At 39.0% G+C, this 20,985-nt stretch overlaps 3 protein-coding genes across 5 annotated transcripts in view; 2 read left to right on the top strand and 1 right to left on the bottom strand.

The window, feature by feature from the left end:
* fhod3b (formin homology 2 domain containing 3b) overlaps positions 1-6,333 on the top strand; it is an 89,637-nt gene extending 83,304 nt beyond the window's left edge. The window contains 5 exon segments of the mRNA XM_034127686.1: positions 61-251; positions 437-629; positions 2,626-2,812; positions 3,733-3,900; positions 4,012-6,333. Coding sequence (XP_033983577.1) covers positions 61-251; positions 437-629; positions 2,626-2,812; positions 3,733-3,900; positions 4,012-4,094 — 822 coding nt within the window. The 3' untranslated portion in view covers positions 4,095-6,333.
* Positions 6,334-6,426: 93 nt separating this feature from the next.
* rxrbb (retinoid x receptor, beta b) lies at positions 6,427-14,359 on the bottom strand. 3 transcript variants are annotated; one of them, XM_034127687.1, is made up of 12 exons: positions 14,202-14,359; positions 12,770-12,963; positions 12,290-12,434; positions 11,901-12,080; positions 11,429-11,482; positions 10,055-10,215; positions 9,726-9,855; positions 8,750-8,876; positions 8,603-8,644; positions 8,391-8,482; positions 8,179-8,284; positions 6,427-8,056 (listed from the first exon to the last, which is right to left on the bottom strand). In XM_034127687.1, the coding sequence occupies exons 2-12, from the start codon at positions 12,908-12,910 to the stop codon at positions 7,909-7,911; spliced, it is 1,326 nt and encodes a 441-aa protein (XP_033983578.1). In that variant the 5' UTR covers positions 12,911-12,963; positions 14,202-14,359; the 3' UTR covers positions 6,427-7,908. The 3 variants fall into 3 exon arrangements, with proteins under 3 accessions (XP_033983578.1, XP_033983579.1, XP_033983580.1); XM_034127688.1 differs by lacking the exon at positions 14,202-14,359 and adding an exon at positions 13,980-14,187; XM_034127689.1 differs by lacking the exon at positions 11,429-11,482.
* A 1,255-nt stretch (positions 14,360-15,614) lies between these two features.
* Positions 15,615-17,976, top strand: LOC117480387 (C-type mannose receptor 2). Its single transcript, XM_034127690.1, has 5 exons — positions 15,615-15,773; positions 15,919-16,278; positions 16,395-16,730; positions 16,857-17,375; positions 17,476-17,976. The coding sequence occupies exons 1-5, from the start codon at positions 15,704-15,706 to the stop codon at positions 17,835-17,837; spliced, it is 1,647 nt and encodes a 548-aa protein (XP_033983581.1). The 5' UTR covers positions 15,615-15,703; the 3' UTR covers positions 17,838-17,976.
* Positions 17,977-20,985: the final 3,009 nt, after the last annotated feature.

Raw genomic sequence — 20,985 nt, forward strand, 5'->3', positions numbered from 1 at the left:
ATGCAAACGTCAAATTCTACGAAAAGAGTCCTCAACAATTCTGTGATTCCACTCTGTTAGGTGGATTTCGACCAGCTTCAAGACAATCTGGCCCAGATGGAGCGAAGGTGCAAAGCATCATGGGATCACCTCAAGGTCATTGCGAAACATGAGATGAAACCAGCATTGAAACAAAAAATGTCTGACTTCCTCAAAGAGTGTGCAGAGAGAATTATAATTCTGAAGATTGTTCATCGGAGAATACTCAACAGGTATGCTCCGTGAGGATCAAATACTGGATCAGATCAACTTGGCAAAGCTATATATTCTATTTTCTGTTTGATTAACAACCATTTTTAGCATTGAAAGACATTTTTGTAACTTTTTAATGCATTTTTAAAGTCTGTTTCTAAAGGATCCTTGTACAGTGATGTGATGTTTCCCTACACATCTGCAGGTTTCATGCCTTTCTGCTGTTCCTGGGCCATCCGATATATGCAGTACGTGAGGTCAGCATTCATCGCTTTAGCAAGATCCTGAGTGAATTTGCCCTGGAGTATCGAACAACAAGAGAGCGCGTGCTACAACAGAAACAGAAGAGGGCCAACCACCGAGAGAGAAACAAGACCAGGGGAAAAATGATAACAGATGTAAGTGCTACTCACCACGAGCAAGGGTCACACATACACTTTCTCCATTTCCTGATCCACATCTTTGCTTAGTTTCTACTTTCTCAATTCCATGAGACAATATGAGCAATCCCTCGACACTGGTTATAACCTTAATCTGGTTAAATCGCTGAAAGTGGCCATTACTGACAGACACGCTGTACATTTGTAATGACATCAGCGTAGTTCCTCAGTATTCACATGTATAGGTTACTGTAACAATAAACAGCTTTTCTTTTCGGTGTATCTCACTCTGTAGCTGCAGCAGGCTAAGAAAGGCCAGAGCAAACACCTCCCTGCATGATTAAAATCCCTTAAACCCCGAGGAGTCGGTCGCTCAGAGCCACTCCACTGCGAGCCTTGGCAGGGGCCCCTTTCTCTTCAAAGGAACTCTAATTCAATCACTGTGTGCAAATTCAAACCTTTGGACGTCCCTGAAGGAGAAATAACAAGGCCCACACCTCAACCACACTCTTACAAAGATGTTCAGTCAACTATGCTCCTCTGGTCCCTAGCTCGTATACATCCGCAATGTTTTTTTATGGTTTTGGAGGACGAAAACCCCATAGGACTTTTGATTTTGGAGAAAGATTTGGTATTATTTGCAGAGAATTCATTGGAAACATTGATTTTCTTATCTGTCTGTTTAAAATGTCACTGGAACCAACAGATGGTTAGCTTAGCCTAGCATAGAGCATTAAAGCTGAGGCAAAGAGCTAGCACTGTGTCCAAAAATAACAAAATATAAACAACATGGAGAAAGATTTTGTATTATTTACAGAGAATTCATTCGAATAATTGATTCTCTTATCTGTCTGTTAAAAATGTCACTGGAACCAACAGATGGTTAGCTTAGCCTAGCATAGTGACTTAAAGGGGACCTATCATGCAAAATGCACTTTTGTACGTCTTTTATACATGAATATGTGTCCCCGGTGTTCCAGGGAACTCACCAAGTGTCAGAAAACACAACCCTCTCTATTTTCCTAAAAAAAAAACTAAATATCAACAATATCCTTGGTAAAAACACAAGATATTAAATGTTAATGAATGAGCTTGATAGGTGATTGTAGGCCCATTTTTGTCTTCCCTTGTAAACAGGTTAAACTAACTTAACCAGCTGCTGGGTTCATCTACTTTACGGACATGAGAGGGGTATAAATCTCTCTTCCTCTCATCTACCTCTCGCCAGAAAGCAAATAAACGTATCTCCCAAAATGTTAAACTATTCCTTTTATGTAAATGAATAGAGACCAAAGACAATGTGCTTCTTTTTGATTTGAGAAAATGCTTAGACCTGTGTAAAAAATAAAAACACGATAACTTAGTAGTGTCTTTATCGATCTGAAAGTCTAAAAACACCTCCTAAATATTTGTGATTTTGTATATGAAGAGCTTTCACTTTAATTTGGCTGTATATTGTATTCACTCCACACCTTGGCATTTTTTCCCCCCATTTCCTTTATCTCTGTAGAGTGATGATGACGATGATAGTGAGGTAGGGGGGTGACTTTGTGTGCAAACATGTGCATGGGAACTTTCTGTGGTGACTAACATTCAACCAGACTGTGCTGAAGTAACTTTAAACAATAACTGGTACATTGTTTGAGACTAACAAAAGGCCAGTCATCATTCATAAGACTGACAGGTTCTGTGTGTGTTTAACCTACAATGAATGAAGAAGCTTGAAGGTTTTGACAAGGAAAGAAAAGGAGGTATTCGCATGGTGTCGCAGGTACTTCCTTATGGAAATGAATGGACTATTTTGTGGGTGTCACAGAATAAACAGCAATATCACTAGTTCTTCTTATCTGAGGATAGAAAAACTGCTGTGTCATGATGCTGTCTGACATGTTTGGTATTTATAGCTTTTCAGTGTGGTTTTTCCCAAAAACTAAAAGTGAGCATTGGAATGAGATATGCAAACACCTTGTAATAAAATGTCTGATTGTAGTAATCCTGTGTCCTCACCCTACAGAGTGGTAAATTCAGCGGGGCCCCATCAGAGGCACAGGAGAGCCAGCCTCAGGGGATCCAGTATGCTGAGGATGCAGCCGAACATGAGAACATGAAGGCCGTACTGAAGAGTGGCTTGCAGGGCGGAGAGAGCCCCACGTCCACGGTGCCAGGCCTCCGCACGCGCACCAGAGCCAGCGGCACCCGAGGTCAGTCAGAGAAACACCGTTACAGCCCCTACAGTACATAGCTTTCATCATATCATCATCATTCAGTATTCCTCTGTGGCCAGGAATTTCAGTGATACTTCAGTAATCCAGCCTGTAACCTTTAAGCTAATCTTTCACTAGGCGGGGTATTTTTAGCTACGCTAGCAGCATGCCTCTAGGGATGGCATTGTCCCTCTGTATGTCCATCAGGCTGAAATATCTTTCTTATATTTTCTTATCTTTTTAGCCTTACATAAACATACAACTTTCCTGATCCTTCATACTGAGTTTATCAGACAGTGAGCATTCAATGGACGACTAGTTCACATCTGAGCTATTGCTCTTAACCCCAGGGTTTCACTTAGGGACCGTCAATGATCTACCGTTTGAGTCACACAAAACAAATGTTATTGTTAATACCATCTTTCCCATATTTAGTTTGTTTATATTTATAAAGTTGTAGTAAATTACGCGTGGAAAAAAACGTAGTTGTATCTTATAATAAATGTGATTCAAAAGTTTTAAGTTCCATTTCTTTACAATAGCTCATTTGTCCCGTTGACTCCATCCATACTAGATAGTATTTCTAAACTGGACTAATAAGACACTCCTTATTATTGGATTTTAGGCCATCTCTCATTTACATGAAAATCTTCAAATGTTATATTTAAAATTCTTGGAGACTCAGAAAAAAACTTTTTTCAATAACTACATTTTTAATTTTAAATATATTCATAGACAATAGTAAAAGCCTGGAAATTCAATAAAAAGAGGTGTACTACTTGACCGGTATAGTCATATAATACTGCATTAATTTGGAGTCATTGGGTCAAAGGGCATGAAAGCTATTGACGAGAAATCTGACGTAAAAGTACTCTGGTTTCTAAACACCTGACCTATCATCCCTTCCGACCTTCCAGTTTCAGGGCGTGTGGCCCCATGGTGCTCTGCCAGTGACGACCCGGTGAACGGCACAGATGATACGGCTGATGAGATCATGGAGAGGATTGTGAGGTCAGCCACTCAGGGTCCCAGCCAGCGGACGCAACCTCGGGAGAGGAGGCGATCCCGAGTCAACCGAAAATCATGTGAGTCATCCCAAATATTACCCAATTGGCATCCTTTATTTTCATGTACAGAGAAATGCAATGGGCTGCCGTGCAAACATTTTAACAATCCTCTTTTCTCTGTCTGCACAGTGAGAAGGACACTTAAGAACGGCTTGACTACAGAGGAGGCCAACGCTCTGGGCTTGTCCAGTGGTTCAGAGATGCAGGTGTGAGATGGACAAAAGGCCGTGCGGAAGCCCTTTCACTGCCCCTCCATTGCCTACATCCAACCTGGCAACCCACTCCTTGACCTTATCTGTATGCGTTTTAGTTCACATAGGCTTGTCACAAGTGCTTCCTGGAGAGATTGGATAAAAGCTTTTATTCATGAACTGACGGTCAGAGAGCGGAGTGCTGTATCCAAACCACTAAGCTTTGCTATTGCTGGATCAACATCGATGACGTGCACTCATTCAGCCTAATCACAGTCATCCTTCCAAAAGGACAGCACCCTCGCTAAAGGGTGTTTTTTAAGGCTGAGGGCATCAAAAGAGCTGCGTGTGCTTTCGATCTCAGTGGCCTTGACTGAATCCAAAGAGCAGGAAGTGTGGTACGGACACTAAATTCTCCTTGAGTTTAGTGTCAGCCCTGCAGCTTTAGGGACAAACTAAAAGACATTTAATCTGTTGAAGAGATGGCTTTGTGCTGAGGGTTATATACTACTGTGGTAGTTTTGTGTTTCTTTTTTATTTTGCTCAAGAAGGTGCTCAAATAAGGAACAATTGCACTGGATGTAAAAGTTGGGTATCAATGGAATGTGAAATCCTTGACACTGATGAACCACTGACATCGGAAATAATACTCAACAGTTAAACCAGCAAATCTACAGTAGCACAGTTTTGTCTAATCCAAGTGACTGGATCGGAAGGAATTTATCAGAGAAACTTCCTTTTAAAGATCGTATTCAACAGTTAAGGTGAGACTCGTGATTCCACTCGTCTCAGTCTAATGCTCATCAATAGTTTTAGCTAAAAAAAAATGTGGACATGTCACATCATGTGACCTATTCTCTCTGACGGACTGAACAGTTTAAGCAAGGCGAGTGCAGTGTTACAAGGAAGCAATCTTCAGTTATATAGTTTTATTTTCTAGAAACTATGAGCTGCACATCTCAGAGTGCCTTTCAGAGACAGTTATTTATTAAAATGTTTTCAGGGACATTTAATCAAGAAAATGTTACTACAGATGTGCAGTCTGTGAGGGACGAGGGGATAATACTGCAATGTACATCTTTCACGAGCTGTGATTTATTTTTAACCAGTGTTTTTAATCCTGTCCTGGATCAAATAGTATGTTATGAAGATAGCTTTAAAGTATTTATGACATTTTAGGATTGGTCATGCACATTAGCTGTATCCTGTTGCCTTATTGTGCATTATTCCACTCTAGTCAAGATCTAAATAAAGTTATTAAAAATAGACCAGGCCAATTTAATGTGTAGTTCAGCTGGCTTCACTGGAGATCTCAGTTTGTCGTTCACAGGACATTCATTATCTAACTATGAATGTGAACATCAGGGGGTAATTAGCAATACGGACGCACACAAAATCTCAATTATGTATCTATTGTTATTTACATCTGTATTAAAAGTAAAAAAGGAGCCCACAGTTTAACTTCGATTGTGTCATTGTGCTATTAATCTATTTGCAATGGCCTTGGCTAAATTAATAACTTGCACCATTTCACTTCATGTCATAGCAATGATAATCTATCCACTGTGACGGAAACATAGCCATTGAGAAAGAAACACATCTAGTGCAACATCGTAATGAAGCTATGTGAAACCCACCCAACAGTTCATGTTCTTGTTTTGTTTAGAATTAACTGAAAACTAATCAGCACCTTAGGCCCACTGTGTAGCATGCAACTTAGTGGAACTGAAGTTATGGGGGGGGGGGGGATAGATGTGTAAGGTATTATAGGGGGAATGCTGTAAAATGATGTACATGTCATGACAATGTCTTTGAGTTCTGTTGTTTTGGCTCCATGTGTAGAATAGTGTATTATAGACTAAAAGCAGTATTATTCTAAATATAATTTAAGCAAACCAAGCCATGCATGGTTTAAAAAAAAAAAAAAGGTGTCACTTCTGCTCAATACGAAAGTTGGTTCTCTGTGGTAGGGTTTGTGTTAATACATATTTGACTTTACAGAGGGTAAAGTGCACACACATTGTGAAACGTGCAGTGTTGAAACTCACCAGCTAGTCCTGTGGAAAGAAGCCTTTGATTTCATTGCACTCAACATTTCTTCTTTGTAATTGAACATTAGCCCACCACACATGTTGCTGCCTGTGCCATAACATCACTGTGGAACTTGGAAACAAGTGCTATACAACCAAGGCTTCCATCGCGTCTTTGCCCACAGCAAAAACTATGTAACAAAGTCAATAAAAAGGCTCATTAAAACGTTGTTTGACTTTTTTTCTTTTACTATATCTTTCAATTGTGATTTCAAAAATGTGTCACATGTAAAAGTTTTGGGGAAGAAAAAGCAACCAAAAACAAAACTTACGCCTCTTTATTTTCAGTCCACACAACCCATGCTTCAAGTCACTTTATGTTTGAGAGCAGATAGAGGTCGACGACGAGCTTCCAATACAGCTCATCTGGGGTTTACACATGGCCATCATACAGACCTCATTTGGTCTTAAATGTGATTATGGTTTGCTTTTAATAAATTGCAGAGACATATAACAATGAACAAGACAGCTACCTACAAAAAGGAGGGGGGGGGGGAGGTTGGAAAATACAATTGAGCATCAAAATAAAAAGCACAAAAAATAAAAATCAGCTGAAACAGTCTCAGCAAATCCAGTGCAACCCAAGACATGTTCTGCTTTATACTAGCTGAAAACTAAAAACAAGGGCACATATTAAGAATTATATAATTTGTATATCCTGATCATAATTCCAATTTATCAATATACATTTTTCCCTGAACAATTACTTTTGCACAGTACCTTTGAATTGTATAGATAAATTACAAAATGGAGTATTCCCTTTCCACCAGACATGATTTACTTAGTAAAACCCCTGAATGACTGACAGGCAGAAAGCTCTTATGCAGTTAACATTTTATATTGCTACATTTGAACAAGGATTAACAAAGGGATTTGTTTAGTTTTGCATATTTTCTTAGGTTTGTGGTTTGGCGTGCATCTGCACCGATATTGTCAAATTATTACTGAAATAGCACCAAAAGACAAACGCCCAACTATTCAGAGGCAAGGCGTTTTTTAAGTGTGTTTTAGAAATAGTACATAGCAAGTGTGCAGTGCAGTTTAATCGTTAACCACCACGTGATTAGATTTATAAAATGGCAAAGAAGTAAACAACACTAACTGTATATTACCAGACACATAAAGCTGATCCTCAATCAACACAGACAAGTCGGCCCCGGCTGATTCAAACACTGACCTGTCTTCTATCGCAGGGTTACTGTCAGGATTTTATCTTCTGCAATGATACAAGTAAACTTAGAGCTGTTGTTGGACACAGTACCTGGTGACTGTACAATACATCATGTTTTAGAGCTGGCTTCAATTACAAATGATAAAAAGAAGAATACATCCTTAACGCATACACATGATTCAGGTTGCCTTCCTTTTAAAAAATAGGTTTGGGGCTCAGTTCAGTTGGAGAATTAACTGAACCTTGGTGTTGGAGGTGTCTAAAAAGCTTATATAAAAATGTTTACCCAAATGATAGCTCCTGTGACGGAAATATGTAAATGTTTACATTTTTAAAAATACTTTTTTTTTGTTTTTTTTCAAACCATAGTTACTCATGAAGTTATTTCAACATTTAGCACCAGCTTGTAGATCATGCCAAGCCTTGGGTTTGGTCTAAAGAGCGAATCTGTGCTGCACTGAAATAGTGTAACGCAGACAGCAGTGAGACAAATTGACAAATCTTCAAATAACTTAAAGTGCCACTCCAGTCCCACTCCAGCTTTCTAAACCTAACCACAGTACGCATATCCTATCTAAGACAACTGATGGGGAGCTTCAAGCATTTCCATTAGGAAAGTGTCAATAGGCGTGTCACCAATCAGCTTGAAGAAGAAGAGATGCTCCAAACACTTCAAGCCGATAGATCGCAGTGCTGGCAGTCGCAGGAGGAGCTTCGCAAACCTGCCAGGGCAGAGGAGAAATCATTAGGTTTGAGCAGAACACCAAGGCACCAATCAGGTTTAACTTTGACTTTCTACACTGTAAAAGGATGAGCAGAGTTTGAGGTAGCTGTAGACGTTTACCTTCCCTGCTGCTCGGGGTATTTCTGTTTGCAATAGGACTCCAATGATGCATAGACCTTTTCTCTAAGGAGCTCCACCTCCCCGGTGTTGGAGAGCCCTTTAGCATCTGCAAGCAAATAGAGAGAAGATTTCCATCAGTGCCACGAGACATCCCATATAGTAAGAAAAGTATGTTAATGTTTCTTATTTAGATATCAGCATTGGTCAGGCACCTGGGTTGAAGAGGACGATGGCTCGGAGGCAGCCCAGCTCTGTTTTGTCCATTTGCATATCTCTCATTTTATTGACGAGCTCCGTGAGAACCCTAAATAACAACATTGATTGATTTGATTAAATGCTTTTAGGAAAGCCAGAGTGTAAAATACAATAATTACCATGACTTTATTAGTCAAACACTAAAATAATATCACAAGAGTGAAATTACCTGTCAAATATGGCGCCGACCTCTGCACTCTGCACACTCTCCCTGTGTTAAATAAAAACAGTTATTATTTAGACAATACAAACATGTGCAACATTAAACAAAAAGGCATAACAGTGTGTTGGCTGTTTTATGTCTCCATATTTGCACCTGTCAAAAATGGCCCCCACTCCCGCGCTGTGTGCACTGTCCCGCTGCAGCTCAGAGGCCAGGAGAACTCCGTCCTTCAGACCGATGGAGCGGTGGGAGAACGAGGCGATGAGGAGCTCATTCCACCCTGACAACGCACAAAGGGAGGGGCTCATTAAGAAACTGGTCTCGAGGACTTAGAGCCATCACTTTATCCCCCGTGTGCGTACACATCAGAAGGTCCCTGACCTACATTGACCCTCCTGCAGTCTTAAGTTATTATTGATAGTTAAACCCCCTAAGGTCAACACCAAACAAACCTCAACAGTGAGTACAACATAATGTCTTCACATTAAGGGACACTGTACAAGGGCAGATATCCTAGAACTAAGGTTCACTGCAGCACTTTTTGTACACAGTTCAAATTCAACAGGACAATATATTTTGTCAAAAAAACCTGCAGCCAACTTCAAATGTATTTTACTGTGCATTAATTACCAATATAGTCTTTATCTTTTCATTAACTCTATGCATGCACAAATACCAACTTTCAGACAAAGTTAAGGGCAGCTAAAAGTGATCCTTCAGGCTTCGACTATAATTAAAATACTGCATTGGGTACTTAATAATTAAACTTTATATAGTTATATTTATTCAATTAAAAATGTACTCAAGTAAGAGTAAAAGGAAATCCACAAAGCACTATCTTTAGCTCCAAGATAAGATAAACCGTTATATAATCCCCGTAGGGAAATGCACGTGTCAGCAACAGACGTCAGAGTGAAGCCCAGGACAGGCAAGAGTTCACATCAGTGCAGATAAGAGACAAAGATAGCAGTGTAAATGTATGACATCGCGTAACACTACAAATGTGTCCTTAGCCTCTCTTAGAAGTGTACTTTGGAGTATTACATATGCATCTGATAAACTTGAAGAAAGACTAATAATGTGCATCTGATCTCCGTTAAAAGGTGCAGTTCTTTACACTCAGTCGTACCTGCACGCAGGAGGATGACCTGGTCGTCGAGGGGCAGCTCAGAGAAGTGAGGGATTCTCTTCGCCCACTCCACCAAAGCAAACAGCTGTTTGTCTGCAGTCTGGCAGATGTTGGTAACTGCATCATGGGGCTGAAACCAAACAATAAATCACATTTTCTTAGTTGTGCATCCAAACCAAATACTTCCAACAATTACAGTAAGCCTGTACTTATAGCATGTTTTTGTTTAGGCTATTCTAAAAAAATTAGGCCAAACCCATCATGCTTCTGCCAAACACTGATGAATGGCAAAGTAACTTCCTTTTGATTGCGATGTTTTAACCACTCACAGAGTTGCCAGCGGAGCCATCGTCAGAGTGAAGCTCCGTCTTCTTCTCCACAGCGGTCTCTGCCTCTAGAATCTTCTCCACGGGCATCTCCTCATTCACGCCCATACTGAACTCCAGCTCTCCTTCTCGCTCGCGGTTCCTCTGGCGCTCCTCCTGGACCGCTGGTCAGACAAAACACAAGGACACAGTGGTGGGGGAGAAGAAAAGGAATGAGATGATGGTAAATACGGAAGAATGATAAATGTGAACTGATGAATTTATGGGTTAAAAAGGTGATATTATGCAAAATGCTCAGCCTCTGTAGAGGGTTTTTTGCATGTCTTGATACAATTGTAAGAGCAGAAACACATTTCAAAAGTGTTGCATTCAGTGGATTTCTGGCAATTTTAACTGAAGAGTGGGGCTGGTTTTTCTACAATACAGTACATTAGATAGAACTGAAACAACTGTTTCTCAAAGTATCTTTGTGGCATATTGACTTTTCATTTTCTACCATATACTACATTCATAATATCATAATAACCATCAAGACAAAAGTCAAATGAATGTTCTTCCATTATCAATAGAAGTATATTAAGTATAGTAGTAGGTTCAAGTTACATGCATGAGTATGTTAATGACATGCTTTCCTAGCTTACATGCATTAGCATAGTCGTTCACAATTGAGTACTAAATGGTTTAAGACAGAATCACAATAGATGGACAACAGAGACTAACATGTGAAGTTTTTTTTTTAAACTTAAGGGCAGTAAAAGTGAGAGTCACTTTTGTCTACAGCAATCTAAACTGTGATGTCAGTGAGGTGGAAGAACAGAAGCTGTTTTTTTTTTAAATACACAATGTTTGGACTCCCCTCAAATCATAAAATGTACCCTTCTCTCTGGCAGATCAGACACTCTCGACAAAGGTGCAGCCATAACAAAGTGACAAGGCTTAACGTGTGGCAAAGCATAGCGTAAGGACTTTATGCCTGAATATGGAGCCAGAATTTGGGCTGCACAGAGCTGGTCAAGAGGCAACACCTGCAACTGTATGCATTTTAGATAGTTAAAATGTTTCTTGCGGCCTATAGAGGGCCTTAACTAGAAAGATCCATCCATCCTATTTTCTGCTGCGCAACACCAATCCACTCAATCAGATTGTAAATACAGTTACAGAGATTCAGCTAAGAACTACAGCTGTCCGACTGCTTTTTTTTTTTACAAAGCAGTCTATCATCACAATGCACCATACCGCAGCAATCCTCACTCTCCATCATTTTGGGGTAAATTTTCACACATAAATCCGCCAATCAACAAATTTGCATGTCTAACACAACAGGCTATTTCTCTAAGTAACATAAAAATACAATATCTTTAAGATTTCATGTCATACTCATCCATCCCTCATCTTTTCCATCTTCTTTAATCCACTTTACATGTTTGATCACTATTGAAAGATGGAGAAAGGGTAGAATAGGAGAAAATGAAGAGAAGAGATGGAGAGGGGTTAGTTATATAAACCAGCCCCAATACACTCGTCTCTACCCTTTATCTTATCTAATCTATCTAATCTTGCATCCACCCTCACCTACGCCAGAAATAGTACTAATCCAATGTTACTTCATCAATTTAATTGGGCTTGCATTAGCATAATAAGTTATTCTAAGTAATCTAATTGACTGCCAATGTTTAATTCATTCTAAATAGGAATATTTAACTCTATGTTGCAGAAATCTCCAATGTAGGTCCCCTCTGTATAGTGGCATGTAAGTCAACTCGCAAAAAAACGTGTTCATAAACCTTTTATAGCCAAACAGGCTCTCAAAATGAACTTTAACTGCTATTTGAACCCTGATCTTGCATACCTTCCCTCTTCATGCCCATGGCCAGGCACTTCTGGTAGCGGCAGTACTGGCAGCGATTGCGCTGGCGTTTGTCGACCAGGCACTCTTTGTTATCTCTGCAGGTATAACTAAGGTCTTTGCGCACAGTTCGTTTGAAGAAACCTTTGCAACCCTCACAGCTGTACACTCCGTAGTGCTTGCCTGTAAATTAAAACATAAAAAGACGTTAAGCAAGAGTCTGATGGGAAAATCAAACATCACAATTGTATTATTCAGCAAAATTGTCTGGTTTCCATTTTTGTTAAGATGTTGAAACAATTGAAAACACATTACATTACTAAAATGAAATAAAACATTCTACAGCTTGTGTTTTCACTTCTGCTAATTCTGCTCTTAGCACACTCACTCACCAGAGGAGCGATCTCCACAGATGACACACATGCGTTTCTGAGACATCATTATCCCAGGGCTGTGAGATGGCATGGGCCTCAGGCCAAACGGAGGCTTGACATCTTCTGAGCTGCTGATTGAGTGCATCCCTGCTGAAGAAGAGATCTGGATAAACGAAAGAAACCAAAAAGAGTCATTAAAAACACAGCGGTGCATTTGGTTCATTTTGTCATGTTAAATTACAACACTGTTGAATGCATTATCAAAATGTGCTTTCTCTAAACTTTGAATCCTAAACTGAAGTATCAAACAAACGTTGGTATGTGCATGACAATCTTCCTGGACATATTGTACACAAAAAAACTGTGCGGTGTATGCAAAACTATCATGTGTAGCCACGACCCCGTGTAAACAAAGTACACTACAGCAGATAAATCCCTTAAATACAAAAAAGAAGGTGCACCATGACATTAATTTACTGACTAATGAATGTCAATTACCTGACTGCTGCTGATGGGTCCAAATCCCAGAGTGGGTGAGACCACAGGGGAGTTAAGTGAGGAACTGATTACTGAGAAGGGAGAACCCAAGATGCTGGTGGGGCTGTTGGAGGCTGAACTGTTGCCTTGCTGTGAGGACATGACGAGTAAGATACCCAATGGAGAGGATAAGTTCTCGTCTGAAGGATATCAATCTGAGGGTGATACAGAGGATATTATTAGTTTATGACGGAACTTGAAACATCTGTTTGCAATAACTGGTAATGATTGCAGGTAGATCTAAAATGGTGTACTGTAGTTGTTAATAAACAGGATTTTAATTGCCAGCTATTTTTGACATTTCTTAATACTTTAAATCATATGTCAAGCAAATATATGCATCAGTCTCTGACTCAGGGGAGCTGATGTTTTTGTCTTGGACCGTTTATCAGACAAAACAAGACATTTGAGGACATTTTGGAGTTTAAGAATTGCAATGAAAGAGTTTCACTGTTTCCTGGCAGATGAGAAACTCATTGATTAACCTAGAAAATAATCGTTAGTTGTAGCCTTAGTTTAAGGACATAGTGACGTTACGTCTCAAATGTTCCAACAATTATACAGCCGTCAATAATACTAAAATAAGCCTGACACGTATTCATTTTCCCACGAAAAGAGTGATGCGTTTGGCGAATACGACTGTAACCATGTATTAGCTAAGCGGAAAACCAACATCCAAACTGTTTTACATGTTCAAATAGCCCAGAATTCAGAGGAAAACGCATTAACAAATAGCAACGTTTTGTGTATTATATGAAAGTGTCTGTTCAAAGTGTTCAAAACACTAAGTACATCAACGTTTGCTTACATTAATGTGTTAACGATAGCTGGCCCCATTTGGCATCGCAATTGCGTTACACGTTTGCTAAATGTTGCTAACGATACGCAGTAACGTTTACATTTAAGTTTCACCGTGGCAAGAGGCTTTCAGTAAATACAAAGCACAAACAAAAGTGCCGGTGCCCATGAGTTATTTCACGAATACATATTGCTACAGTGCATTACTCAACATAACACATAAATAATGATTGCTTTCACCGAGGGTAGCTAGCTAGCTAGCTGCAAATCCATGAAAGCTCACAAGCCCGACAGCTAACATTAGCTTTGGCTGCCATACGTCTGGAAAATATTGCATGCTATAATATGTCTTGAAACTACGATATAAACATACCCCGGTAACCATCAAGAAATGTGCAGCTTGATAACTCGACGGTCATCGAGCCACTTCAATAAATCCGCAATAATAGCGCAATGTATTCTAGCTAAGATTAGCTTGTTAGCTGCAATTACGGCTAGCCTCTCCAGCTAACATTAGCTTGGTTCCCGGTGATAGTCTGAGGAAGCAGTGGATGACAAAACAGCTCATGGTCGTTTGAAGGTTGGAATTACTTACCAGACACACCTTCGACGCATTGTTAAAAACCACTTCACTGTACTTGTTGTAACCAGACCAGCGCCAGACTACAGGCCGACACTCAGAGCGAGTTTACTTCAACTTGACGCTGTTGTTGTTTACAGGCCATGGTGGCTCAGTGCCAGTATCCCTTGAGCCAAAATGTCTCATGGGACCACCCATAACATCTTGTCATATGACACTCCTGCAGTATGTGTTCCGCCTGATCTATACTGTAATCTTATAGATTAATTCACTTTAACATAGCATTTCATTATTGTGCGCAATATCCGACCATCTGCATGAACATTGTAATACATAATATTTACTTTTTTAAATTATAGTTCTCCCTTCCGGGGAATTAAAGGAGAATGGCACACAGCACATTTGCATTCTGAAAATATGTGTTACTCATAGTCTATGATTCTGACACAAGATTCAGATGATTTTTCAAATGTGTTTTTGGTAATGGTGTATTAATAAAGTTGACTACAGGCATGATATAATAAATTGCATTTCATTAAAATTGAAATTTAAAAGTGTTTTTTGGAGACATAATCTGATCCAACTCTTAGACAGCCACACCTAAGAAGCACTGGAATGCTTTTGACAGGAGGGGATATACAGTATTGCACAACTTTGTATGCTTCAGTGATGTTGTTTGTTATATTCTTTCACCAGAAGTATTCATTACATTGTTATTTTTCTGTAATCTTTTGCACTCCTCGTCACGTCCTTGTTCTCTGTGTGACAAATACATTATTGTTATTAATGCTTTTTTACATATTCAATTTTTCAACCAGTTTCTTAGAAATAATTCTAGTTCTGCCCTTAATTAGATGCAGCCCTCTGAAAAAAGGTGACATTTTCCAGTACACATGATCCAAAAGAGCAACATATCACATTACTGTTCTTATTTTCAGATATATTTGTTTGTTTGTTTTTAAAGCACTACCCCTCTGAGACTCACTCTCTCTCTGCTGGGCCTGTAGATCCTTCTCAACCTTCTTTCTTTGTTTGGTGTAAAAATGCATGCATATATTTATTCATCCACACTTTTTTAACATGATTGATGTTTCTCCTACCAACACATTTCTCTAGGGAAGGTATGGTGGTTTAATATAACCTGGCCTGGTCAGGGATGTAATCTTGCACGCTATTGTAATTATTTGTCTACTAACCTGTTGCCAAATAATGTCATAATCATAGATCATGTCAGCAGCTCACAGTTACCCACTTTTGATGAATTGATAAATGTATTAAATTGAACTGTTTTCATTGAATTTCAACTCAACAAACCAGGAACCCATGTGCCTTCCTGTATGTGCAATAGAGAAAGAATCCTGAAAAACAGCTTCTTACGTGGTTGCTCCTAAAGAGGTTTCTCTGAACAAGCCCGGTGGCATTCTTACAAACACTGCAGCTCATAGCTGCTGCTGTGTTGCAGCAACCGGTTAAAATAGTATATTAAAAACAACTCGTTTTTAGTTTTGCTGTTTGCCATGATCTTGACTGAAGACAGGTTGAGCACGATGAAAGGGACTCAAACTTTATATCTTCTTTTTATCTCAGGTTTGTAGCTTACATGCTTGTTTTCCTCATATTCGAATACTCATGTATAATTGTGTCTGGATATTTCTGACGAGAAAAATGTTATTGTTTTATATATACCTGTTGGTATTCAAACTGCTGTAACATGTTACTTGTTTTTTCACAGGATTGTGCTTGTCTGCACTGGGATCTTCGGATTTTCACATTATTAATATTGTTAAGAAGAACTATGCAGAAGCAAAGAACTACTGCAGACAAATGTACACTGATTTAGCTTCAGTTCACAACTCAATAGAAATGAATCATTTGATAACCTTAGTTCCAAGTATTAACAGAGCTTGGATAGGACTGGAGACTGGAAAAGTGTGGATGTGGCATTGGTCCCTGCCAGATGAAAATCTGGATTTTTTTAGATGGAAGGATGGACAACCACAAATAAAAAACGAAGACGCGTGTGCATTCATGGATAAAGATGGCGAATGGATTGCGAGTGACTGTGGAACTAAAAGAAGTTTTGTTTGTCATGGTAAGTTTAATTGCAATATTGTATTTAAATATCTTTCAGACAGCACAAATCAGTTAAAAATGGAGGACATTAGTCACTTTTTCTGTGTTTAAAATATCAAACTTTTGGATTTTCAGGAAACGAGGTTGCCAGTGGTCTAATTGTAACTAAGACCAAATCATGGAGGGACGCTCAGAATCATTGCAGGGACTTGTCGTATGATCTCATTAGCATACACTCAGCAGAAGAGAATGAGGCAGTGCATGATTTGTCTAAGTCAGAAAACGTGTGGATTGGCCTCTTTAAAGATTCCTGGAAGTGGTCTGATGGGAGCATGTCATCTTTCCGTTATTGGCTACCTGCTCAGCCTAACTACCTTAAAGGTCAGAATTGTACTGCTGTTATTTTCAAAAATCAAGGCAAGTGGAATGACCTGAAATGTGCCGGAAAGCGCCATTTCGTTTGCCAAGGGGGTAAGTTGATGTTCTCTGTCAGCAAAGTTATCTTTATGTTCTTTTAATTTATGTTTTGTAACCTTGCAAAATACCAAACAGAGATCTATAGTCTGTGTCAATTTAATTTGTTACTTACTCTTACAGCAAGAAAATCAATTCCAACAACCACACATCAAAGTACAGAGGGGACGACAGAAGATCTGACAACTTTGTACTCATCAACATCTCAAGAGGTCCTAATTACTTTTCATTTTAATGTGGTTTCTAATACTTCGCACACCTCTAAAGTTACCACGGAAGAAGCAACAACTGCTAATCGTCCGACAACACCAAATACCACGGATCGTGTGTCAAGCACGTCAAGCACCGAGCTCAACAATGCAGCAACAGAAATGTCAACTGTGACAGCAACACAGCAAATTCCCACTACTACCACACTCATAACTAGAGGTGGTATCTCTACTATTACAACACTGAAGCCGACTTCAGCCGATACCACTTCACCGTCCTTAACTCTAAAGCCCACTAAAACCACCACTACTACCGCACTCATAACTAGCGGTGGTATCTCTACTTTACCTACACTGAAGGCAACTTCAGCCGATACCACTTCACCGTCCTTAACTCTAAAGCCCACGGCAACCAGTCATAGTTTGCTTACAGGTAATCAAATTATAATGTGCCTTTGTGGTAATTTTCCCTATATTTGCCTGGTGACTGGATTAAAATGTCTCTGTTTTTCTCTCTTTTGTCTTTTAAAAAGGAAACCTGATACTAGTCCGGAAAAATATGACATGGATTGAAGCTATGGGATACTGCAGGGACCACCATATTGATCTCATCCACATTACCACCAAAGACATTCAGGGGAAGGTGGCTGATATGGCAAAGAAAGCCACATCACCCCATGTTTGGCTAGGTTTACGATTCACTTGTAAATTTAACTTTTGGTTCTGGACAAATTCAACTACGAGTTGTTACCAGAACTGGGCCCCTGGACAAGGACCTACAGGGAGACATGACTGTGGTGTTACAGGTGCCATTGATACCACTGGGAGGCAGCAGTGGGTAGGCCTGCCTGAGACAGAACAGCTGAATTTCATCTGCTCCACATGCACTGAATGAGAGTGGAGTAACTTCAGGAGACATTGTTGTTGTTGCAGTTTTTCTGTATGCTGTATGGAGAAAAATGAAACTGTTCTGGCTATACAATCTTTGTGATTCGAAAGTATATGATTCAACATTAAATACAAGTTTCTTTTAACCAATTGTGACATCAACTTATTTGATTTTAATGCTCACTTATGACGTCATACTTCTACCATTGTTGAAATACAGCTGCCTTCTCTATTGTTGATTTTGAATTTCATTAAATATGAAAACCTCCTGTGGTGTGTAGGCGTGGACATTCACAGTCATGGGCAGCAAGAGTAATGTGAGAACATTGATCTGCTTTATGCCTTTCACTCAGGGGTTACTATTTGCATGTTGACCCCCTGGGTTGGGCCCCAACATTTTCTTTTTTAGACCACCAGAGTGTGGCCCCGATCCAGACTGCCTGCTGCCCTCTCTGACCTGACCTTCACTAGCGGACACATGGAAGACAGCGCTCACAGACGCTCACCTTCCTGTCTGCACCCTTGAGGTACACAGAGCATCTTTCACCATGGGAAGTGGAAATGATACAACATTTTCAATGAATGTCAAACTCTTCCACAAAAAATAAAAACGGGCTGTTTTCCCTGTTAACTGTAAAGAAACATGATGGGTTCCCTGTATTTTTTATTTTTTATTTAATGTTCACACCATACAACAATTACTACTACAACTATTTACTCTAGATGCAGTTTCATCATTGTCATTGCTTGTTAAACTCTATTTCCCTTGAGGTGAAAAATAAGAAACCGTGAAGAATATAACAAGAGTAATATACACTGTATTAATAGAAATATACACTATATTACTCAATATTAATACACTCTATATTACTCAATACTATTAATTAATATAACTGCTGTAAGTTATAACTATTTATGACAAGTTTTGATAATTGGAGCATACTGAAGTGAGTCCTCAAACTCCAAACTGATAATAAAGTTATATACAAATACATTAATAGTAATATTAATAGAAATATACACTATAGTTCTAGTGGTATACATTATATTACTCAATATTATTATAGATTATATTAGTAGTAATATTGATAGTAATATACACTATATTACTCAATATTATTATACACTATATTACTCAATATTGTAAGTTATTATAACTTCTGTAAGGTCAAAACTATATATACTATACAACTCAATATTATTATTACCCAATACTGTAAGTTATTATAACTGCTGTAATTCAAAACTGTCTAAGAACAGGTTGTAATAATTTGTGTATACCGAAGTGAGTCCTAAAATTCCCAACTGATAATAAAATTATACAGATCTATAACCCAATATGCCTATAGGCTTCTTATTCAAAAGATGAGACCTTATACTGTAGTTTCACATAACACTTTTCATATAATCCATTATTAAGGAGAGCACTTCATCATTTCACAAGTATACACGTTTGTTTGCATCATAGACTTAAATAACCCAATATAACCACTAAAAACTAGTAGGGAAAGCTTGTAATCTACCGCTGCATTTTTATAAGTGCTTTTGCATCCACAACAAGGGTCTTGTCACTTGTCAATTACCACGGACCATTACACATGAGTGTGTCATAGCTTAGTTTCTCACAGAATAGGCCTTGGTCAGTGAGCCTCCCATCAGTTCAATGTTAATGTCCCATTGGGTCCAGTCAGTGAGTCTCTGGACTCCCCCCTCACCCCCTTTTCTCACCCTCATCTCCTCTTGTGTGCTGTCCAGCTGGCTCTGACCTCTGACCCTTTCACCCTCACTCCTGACCTCTGAGGACATTCCCACGCCACACCCTTTTGTGTACATCTCGCCATGGAGACCCAGTGGTCACTCCCTCTGCATTTTTAGAGATTATGGTGATAGGCATAATTCACTTTCACTGGGATCAGTGTAATGCAACCTAATTTGGCCTAATCCTAATTCAAGTATGAGGTGCTACAACCCTAAAATGTATATATTTATTAAGAGTGTCTGTGAAGAATATTTACAATATTGGACAACAAATATATCATTTAATGTACATGTCATTTTATCATCAAAATCCTTAGCCTGACTCAATGCAATACAAAATATGTTAAATAAATCACAAGTGTAAATGCAGTAACTAAATGCTGCTTTCTGAGGGTCCAAACGTTCAACAATAGTTTTTCTATCTAAATGCGGTCATTACAGGTATTTATTCCTCCGGGTGTATTGTTTATTTTTTAAGATGAAACTTTAAACATTAGTGCAAATATACGTTTTTGACTATGTTCCTCTACCTGCCATGGGCACTTGTGTCCTTCCCTCTTTTCTTTTCTTCTCTGAGCGCGCACCCCTCCGTGGATCCCTCCCTTCTTTTCCTTCTGTCACTTTCACAGTTAATTGTAGAATAGAGATTTTCTCCATTGTGCCCGGGTCTCTTAGGTAACCCCACTCCTGCATGAAATGAGATGGATAGAGGCGAAGGCATCGAGAGCGGGACAGGCAAACTGAACAAGCAGCGGAGGAGGACGGACGCAGAGGACAGAGGACCTAACAATATTGAAAAAAAAGTTAAGATAGACTTTTATATTTAATAACATTAATAGATGCTTCTCTTGGAATATTATCACTGTATTATTGAAATTGCTGGGGCATGTAAGTACATTATTACAATAATGTACCTTTTAACAAGTTAGTTAGTACAAGTTAATTTAAAAATATGCCAGGGTATAGATAAGAAATAGTACATTTCTAAATAATCAATGTGTACATTTTGTGTAATAATATAGTGCTACTGGTTAAAAACCTTTGGAACATGGATTACATTTAATCTTTACATTGAATTCCTTTTAAAAACCTCTCTGATGACATTTCTGAGAGTGGCCTGTTTTTCTTTTGACGGTTCATTTATTTATTTAAAATTGTCAGCCCATTTGATGATAGATATTTCTGCGCTTGTTTTTATTTATTCATCTCATACACTTCTTTTAAACCAATGCAGCTATTCATACCAAGTTTGACAGGGAGTCTGGCGTTGATTGTCCAAACGCAATTCTTGTGCTGATTCTCCATATCCAGGAGTTGTGCATGGACATCTTGCCTCAGACTCTCATTTACTTCATCTTCTTGCTGGAATAACACAGAGAACTACATGGGAATTCATT

The sequence above is a fragment of the Trematomus bernacchii genome, unplaced genomic scaffold (genome assembly GCF_902827165.1).
Source record: "Trematomus bernacchii unplaced genomic scaffold, fTreBer1.1, whole genome shotgun sequence".
In the NCBI taxonomy this organism is placed as follows: Eukaryota; Metazoa; Chordata; class Actinopteri; order Perciformes; family Nototheniidae; genus Trematomus; species Trematomus bernacchii.